Below are 8,102 nucleotides of genomic sequence, written 5' to 3' on the forward strand. Positions count from 1 at the left end.
TGCCAGGTCTGAGACTTGAACCATGGTTAGCCACGTGGGAATGTCCAGCACCTTAACCACCACGCCACTTGCCGAACCTATATATTTTTTAAGTTTATTGATGTCTAGGTCTGGCAGGCGGCATGATGGTTAAGGGTGCTGGACTCCCACGTAGCCGACCGAGGTTCGAGTCCAGGACCTGGCAGTTTGCTTTCTCACTTTCCCTCTTTTTTTTTTCTCTCTCTCTCTTGTTCTGTCACTCTCTGGTCAAATTAAAATAAGTAAATCAATAAATAAAATTAAATTAAATAACTCTTTAAAAAAGAAAGTTTATTGGGACCAGCAGTTAGCGTAATGGCTATGTCGCTGGACTCTCATGTAGCCGATCACGGTTCGTGTCCCAGACTCGGTGGCTTAAACTCACGCCGGGCACGTGTGCATGCGTGCCCAAGATCCGAGGAGAAGGGACTGCGGCGTGGCCATCCCCTCTGGGGGGTGATTTCTCGCTTTCTTTCTCTCTCTATCTTTCTGGTAAGTGCACATGCCCTACAGCAAATACCTCTCAAAAAGAAAAGAAAAGAAAGTTTATTTCTTTCTTCCATGAGCAAGAGACACACAGAAAGGGAGAGACAGACACGGCGTCGTCCAGCAGTCTCAATGCTGTGATCCGCCCCCGAGCCCCCGAACACGGGCTCAGCATTCTCAGGGAGGTCTCCACACACAAACCCTGGAATCTTGCCATGAGGGGGTCAGCCTCGCAGAGCACCGTGTTTTACCACTGCACCCCCAAACGGCCCCCTCCATCAACCTGTTGATACACGGCCCCTCCTGTCCCCATCGAAATGTTTCCCTCCTCTAAGCCTTTGCCTCAGCGTTCTCTGCCCAAAATGCCTTTGACAAACTTCTACACATCCTTCAAGGCCCACTGGGTGGTCGCTTCCTCTCGCAATTCCTTTTTTTTTTTTAAAAGAATTATTTATTTAAAATTGACCAGAGAGGGACAGAGTGAGACAGAAGGAAATTGAGAAAGCAAGCCACCAGGTCCAGGATTTGAATCGCAATCAGCCATGTGGGACTCCAACACCCTTAACCACCATGCCACCTGGCAGATCCACCTTCTTTTTTAAATTAAAGAATTCATTATGCATTTTATTATTATTATTATTATTATTACTTCAATAAGTTGTGCGCTTACTACTGAGAGAGAGAGAGAAAGTGAGAAAGCAAGCTGCCAGATCCAGGTTTCAAACCACGGTCGGCCATGCGGGAGTCTAACGCTTTAACCATCACGCCACCTGCCTGCCCCAGGAATTACCTGTCTAGAAAATGTTCTGTTGCCAGGGATGCTTCCGAATCGCTACCCTTGGGCAGCGGGATCAAGCGGGAGCCTCTCTTGGGTGACCCCCTTATTTTTTTAATTTTAAGGGGGTATGTGTACTCACTGGAGAGACACATAGCAAGAGACAGAGAGACAGAAAGTGAGAAATCACCACCACCACCCCCCAAGGGGGGATGGCCATGCCACAATCCTGTCTCCTCCATTCTCCTCTTGGGGTTTTGTGCATGCTCGCACACGCGCCCAGCATGTTTTTCAAGCACTGGGTCTGGGACTTGAACCACTCAGTCGGTGATGTGGGGTCCAGCTGCCTTAACCTCCGTGTCACCTGCTGGTTGGTCATCTATAACGTCTCTGCTACTTGGTGCTCCATTTCACAGGGGCAGACACTGAGGCAACATGGCCACCCGCCTCGCCCAGGGTGAACTCAGCAGAATCCAGAGCAAACCTAGAACATTGGCCTCTCAACCCCGAGCACAGATGTGGCAGGTCTTTCGAGGAGGGTTCCTGGGGGTTTTCAGAGGCCATTTGGAATGTTTGGGGACTTCCCTCACCTAGCCAGCTGGCCAGCATCTGCTTAGACAGAAACAGAAGTGAAGTTGATCTCTGGGGCTTTTTCCTCCCTGAAGCTGCCAGGGCTGGGACTAGAACCACGCTGTGGACCCTGTGGAATCCACCTGCCTTAACCACCACCTGGCTGGTCTGCAAAGTTCTATTTGCCCAAAGGCTTTCTCTGCCATTCTCCATGGTTCACTGCCGTGTTTGTGAAGGTCCCCCTCCGTGGAGGTCTCAGGTGACAACAGTAAACCCATTCCCCGAGGTCACCTGGCTAGTAAGGGGCGTCTGTGGCTAGGCATCAAAGCCGGCTCACTCCTAAGCCAACCGGCTGCTCTCTCTTTCCGCCTTCCTTTCTGTCTTTCTCATTTGTTTTATGTATTTGATCCCTTGGTAACTCATTCCTAAGTTCAAAGTCCCCGAAGGACAAAGTGTGGACCGAACACACTTCCTGTTTCTCTCCTTACGACGTCCACGCATAAACATTTGTTTTTATTTTTTTTTAAGAATTACTTGTTTTAAAAAAAGAATTATTTTATTTCATTATTATTTGTTTCATTTGACCAGAGAGAGATAGAGAGAAAGAGAAGTAGGAAAACAAGCCACCAGGTCCTGGACTCAAACCGGGGTCGGCCATGTGGGAGTCCAGCGCCCCAACCACCATGCCACCTGCTCCCCTAATTCTTTTTCTTAAAGAATTATTTTATTCGGGATCAGCACTTGGCCTAATGGCTATGCTGATACACGGCTCCCATGTCGTAGACATTGGTTCGAATCCCAGACCCGGTGGCTTAGACTCATGTCAGGCATGTGTGTGTGCGTGCCCAAGATCTCGAGAGGAGAATGGAGGAGAAGGGATTGTGGTGTGGCACGCACCCTATAGCAAAAACCTCTCAAAAAAAAAAAAAAAAAAAAAGAAATTTTTTTTTTTTTTTTAAAATTTCCTACAGTACGCACTCACCAGAGAGAGACTGAAAGAAAGAGAAATAAGTTTGTAAAAGAGGTCTGGGACTTGAACCGCAGTCAGCCGTGTGGGAGCGCGGAGCCTCAATCACCAGGCCACCTGATAGCCCCCCTATGATAATTTCTAGCAGGGGGCCAGCAGGTGGCATTGAGGCTGCAAGACTCATGTTGGGCACATGTGCATGCCCAGAATCTCAGGGGCAGGGGACTGGGGCATGGCCATCCCCCCGGGGAGTGATTTCTCGCTTTCTCTTTCTGTCTGTCTCTGGTGAGTGCCTGTGTCCCATAGCAAAAACTAAAAACAAACAAACAAACAAAAAAACCTATGGAGAAAAAAAAAAATTCATTTAGAGCCTCTCAGGGTGTATTTACATTTAAGTAGGGCCTCAGCCTCTCTGCCTGGGCCTTGCCCTAACAGAGGGTGGGGCATACCTCTCATACTTGGCATAGTTTCTGTCTTTCCACCTTCACAAGGTACCTGGGAGCTCTTTTTCTTTTCTTTCTTTTCTTTTCTTTTCTAAATAATTATTTACTTTACTTTATTTATTCATTCATTTATTTTAATGTGACCAGAGAGAGAGACACAAAGAGAGAGAGGGGGAAAGTGAGAAAGCATGGAACCAGGTCTAGGACTCGAACCCTGGTCTACCCTGTGGGAGTAACCCAGCGCCTTAACCACCGTGCCACCTGCTGATCCCCAGGGAGCTCTTCTCCTTGCAGCACTGGGGGCTGCCTCGGATACACATCAGTCTAGGGCAAGGCCAAACCAGTTTATTGCCCACCCTCCAGGTCCCCCCATCAGAGGTTTGCAAACTTGATCCTTCAAACGAAGCCATAGCAAATACCTGCCTGGTGACAGTCACGTCTTCCTTACCAAGAAAAGGCTGGCCACTCGGAGAAAAGGAAAGTGAATTCCAGGGGAAAGGGACAGCAGGTACAAGAATGCCTGGGCTCGGGAACCAGCAGTTAGCGTAATGGCTATGTCGCTGGACTCCCACGTAGTCGACCGCGGTTCGCGTCCCAGACCCAGTGGCTTAAAACTCACGCCGGGCACGTGTGTGTGCGTGCCCAAGATCCCGAGAGGAGAATGGAGGAGAAGGGATTGCGGCGTGGCCATCCTTCCTGGGGGGTGATTTCTCGCTTTCTGTCTCTATGTCTCTCTCTGTCTGTCTGGCGAGCGCATGCGCCCTACAGTGAAAATCTCTCCAAAAAAAAAAAAAAAAAGAATGCCTGGGCTCACACCACGCCCCTTGGGGAGCACAACTCCCAGGAGCTGGGTTTTGGTCCCAGGACATGTACACGTGATCTTTTTGTTGGTTTGTTTTTTTAAGGTTTTTGTCATAGGGTGCACGGGCTTGCCAGAGAGAGACAGAGCGAGAGGGAAAGTGGGAAAGCACCCCGGGATTGGGGCACGCATGCACAGGCGCTGGGTGTGATTCTCAAGCTGTCAGGCCCAGGATTTCAACCGTGATTGATCGTGTGTGAGTCCAACGCCTTAACTACCATGCCACTTACTGGCCTGTGTAAGCCATTTAAAATATAAACTGATTTAGTTTTAGGTATTATCTTTATTATTTCATGTTCTTAAATGTAACCTTATTTGTTTATTTATTTTAAAGAATTATTTATTTGGGAACCAGCAGTTAGCGTAATGGCTATGTCGCTGGACTCCCACATAGTCAACCGCGGTTCACGTCCTGGACCCGGTGGCTTAAATCTCACGCCGGGCGCGTGTGCGTGTGTGCCCAAGATCCCAAGAGGAGAAAGGAGGAGAAGGGATTGCGGCGTGGCCATCCCCCCTGGGGGGTGATTTCTCGCTTTCTGTCTCTCTCTGTCTGTCTGGCGAGCGCACGTGCCCTATAGCAAAAACCTCTCAAAAAAAAAAAAAAGAATTATTTATTTAACTTTATGTTTATTTTAGTTTGACCAGATAGGGCCAGAGTGAGAAAGAGAGAGAGAGATGGAAAGTGAGAAAGCAAGCTGCCATGCCCAGGACTTGAATCATGGTTGGCCATGTGGGAGCCCAACGCCCCCAACAACCACGCCACCTGCTGCCCCACCCCTTAGTTATTTATTTTATTTTGACCATAGAGGGACAGAGTGAGAGAGCAAGTGAGAAAGCAAGCTGCCAAGTCCAGGACTCAAACCACTGTTGGCCATGGGGGAGTCCAGTGCCCTAACCACTACACCACTCGCTGCCCTTGCACATGACATTTTGATCTATGATGCCCGGGCCCCACTGGGTTGTGTTTATTAGACTTCATCAGCACTGACCCAGGACGGCCTACTCCCACTGGCTTTGCCAGCACAGCTGTTACCAATTCTTTTGATTGTTGCCAGTGTGTAAAAAGTGCCATTTCATGGCTAGTTGTTTGTTTTGTTTTGAAGACAGAGAGAGACAGAGAGACAGAGAGACAGAAAGTGAGAAATCACCCCCTAGGGCAGCTGCAATCCCTTCTCCTCCATTCTTCTCTCTGGATCTTGGGCATGCACGCACACGTGCCTGGTGTGAGTTGAAGCCACCGGGTCTGGGACTCGAACTGTGGTCGACTACATGGGAGTCCAGCAACATAGCCATTATGCCGACTGCTGGTCCCGTGGCTAGTTTGTTTTGTTTTGCCAAAGGGTGCATATGATACATGGGGAAAGGGAGAAAGCACCCCTGCTAGGCATAGTCATGACGCAGTCCCGTCTCCCCCATTCTACCCCCATCAGGATTTTAGGCATGCACATATATGTGCATCGTGTGTTTTATAAGCTGCCAGGGCTGGGATTTGAACAGCATGGGTTGGTCATGTGGGATCTGGCTTCCTTAACCACCAGACTAAAATTTTTTTTTTTGCTATAGGGCTCATGCACATGCTGGAGACATGGACAGACAGAGAGCGGGAAGAAAGCGACAGAAAGCGGGAAATCACCCGCGGGGGGTGGGAGGGATGGCCACACCTCAATCCCTCCTCCTCCATTCTCCTCTTGGGATTTTGGGCACACATGCATACATACTAGGTGTGAGTTTCAAGCAGAAAGTCCGAGACTCAAACCATAGTCAGTCGTGTGAGAGTCCAATGCCTTAACCACTATGCCACCTGCTGGTGCCCCTCATCTTGTTTTAATGCTTCAGATTCAGGGCTCTGTCCTGTGTTTAAGGCATAAAGCATAGAGTTGGTATTCTCTCTTACATGTGTATTAGGGGTGTCTATACTTGAGAGAATGAAAGACAGAGAAACAGAAAGTGAGAACTCACACCCCGTGCCACAATCCCATCTCCTCTGTTCTTCTCTTGGGATTTTGCACACGGGCGCACATGCATCTGGCATGAGTTTTAAGTCACCAGGTCCGGGACTCGACCCACACTCAGACACGTGGGAGTCCAGGATGTAACCATTACACCATCTGCTGGTCCCAGAATTCAGCTCTCTTGACCACCAGGCTGCAGCACCAGCCCAAGAGCGGGCCTTCTGGAACGTGCTAATTCCTGATAATACGCTCAACACACCCAAAAAAGTTCTGGGAGGGACTTGCAAATACTGACTGACGGGAGTTTCCAAGGATGTCTCACTGCCGCTCCTCCCTCCTGCTGGGATGCCCCGCCCACCTCCCCTCCTTTATCTGCATAACCCCGCCTCCAGCCACGCCCACCCCAGCTCCTCAAAGCACAGAGCCTCTCTTCCCCCAACGAAAGCACAAAGGCTCCACCCTCCTGCTGGGATGCCCCGCCCACCCCACATAATCTGCATAGCCCCGCCCACCCTCCGCCCAGCTACTCACAGTACACGGTAAGCGAGGCCTGGGCGTTTGACTGGTTGGTGCCACAGTTTGAAAAGCAGAGCGGGGTGGTGTCCTCTGACACGTCATTCAGTTCAAAGACCTTCCAGTTCGGGCCCTTGTCCAACTCGTTTTTGGGCTGTGGTGTCTCCAGGCCCAAGAGGGCAGTCACATTACAGATGGCGCTACAGTTCAACTGTATGGAGCCGCCCCTGGGCAGGATGGCTTTCTGGGGGAATACCAGCGTTTGGGCGTCTCCAGGCCCTGGAACAAAAGGGTGAAGCAAGAACAGCATGACACAGTAGGTTCCATAAAGCGTGGTTAAGGCGCTGGACTCCCACCTGGTCAACCAGAGTTCAAGTCCTAGACCTGGTGACTTACTTTCTCACTTTCCCTTTCTCTCTCCTTCTGTCTCTTTCTGGTCAAATTGGAAAGTAATAACAAAGGACCAGCAGGTGGCGTAATGACATTGGACTCCCGTGGTGTGGTTGGTCGGATTGCTGTTCGAGTCCCAGTCCCGGTGGCTTAAACTCACGCTGGGCGCATGTGCGTGCGTGCCCAAGATCCCGAGAGGAGAACGGAGGGGAAGGGATTGTGGTGTGGCCATTCCCACCCAGGAGGGGGTGATTTCTCGCTTTCTGTCTCTCTGTCTCTGTCTTTCTGGCGAGCACATGCGCCCTACAGCAAAAACCTCTCTAAAAAAAAAAAAGAAAAAAAAATTACTGTGTGCTGGGCTGTCTCCATTGCGGAGCAGTAACGTGCTGCTCAAGTGATGCCAGATTCCACAGGTTCAAATCCCTGGCCCGCTTAGCTGGAAATATGCTGGGTACATGCCTGAGTCCCCAAGATCTGATGAGCTGGAGGACTTCCTGGAGGAAGGGGACTGTGGCATGACCAGATGTTCCTCTCTCTCTCTCACTGTCATGTGTGCACATACATGTTCTATCATAAATAATGAAAAAAATCCTCAAAAAATAAAGACACCACGTAAGGGCCGGCCCTGTAGTCTGGTGGTTAAGGAAGCCCGATCTCACAGGGCTAACTATGGTTTGAAACCGACCCTGGCAGCTTGAAAAACAAGCTGGGCATGTGTCCAAAATCCCAGCAGGGTGGAGAAAGGGCAGAGAAAGGATTGGGGCATGACTACACCCCATTTGGGGGGGTTTTCTTCCTCCTTCCCTGTCTGGTGAGCACATGGGCCCTCTAGCAAAAAAAGGAAAATTTTTTAAATTATATAAGCTATAAAACTGGGTGCACTGGTTGGAGATTGGGACACAGCCCTCCATGAGACAAAACTCCGCCTAGGTGTAGCAGACAGACAGAATGCCGTGCCAACAAGATAAGCGATGTTAAGAATGAGCATCAACAAACATCGGGGCCACAGAACAGACAGTGCCTTGGTGACGAAGCAGCGTCTGGGCAGAGACTGCAAGGATGAGAAAGGGCTGGTCTCAGGGAAGGGAAGGGAATTCCAGGCCACGGGAACAGCCACTGCAAAGGCCCC

General features: G+C 50.0%; 1 protein-coding gene across 1 annotated transcript in view; it reads right to left on the bottom strand.

Annotated features, from left to right (window-relative positions):
• Positions 1–8,102, bottom strand: part of ICAM1 (intercellular adhesion molecule 1) — a 37,218-nt gene that overhangs the window by 25,963 nt on the left and 3,153 nt on the right. The window contains exon 2 of the mRNA XM_006161558.3: positions 6,602–6,862. Coding sequence (XP_006161620.1) covers positions 6,602–6,862 — 261 coding nt within the window. The remainder of the gene's footprint in view (positions 1–6,601; positions 6,863–8,102) is intronic.

Source organism: Tupaia chinensis, unplaced genomic scaffold (genome assembly GCF_000334495.1).
Source record: "Tupaia chinensis unplaced genomic scaffold, TupChi_1.0 Scaffold138665_1, whole genome shotgun sequence".
NCBI lineage: Eukaryota > Metazoa > Chordata > Mammalia > Scandentia > Tupaiidae > Tupaia > Tupaia belangeri.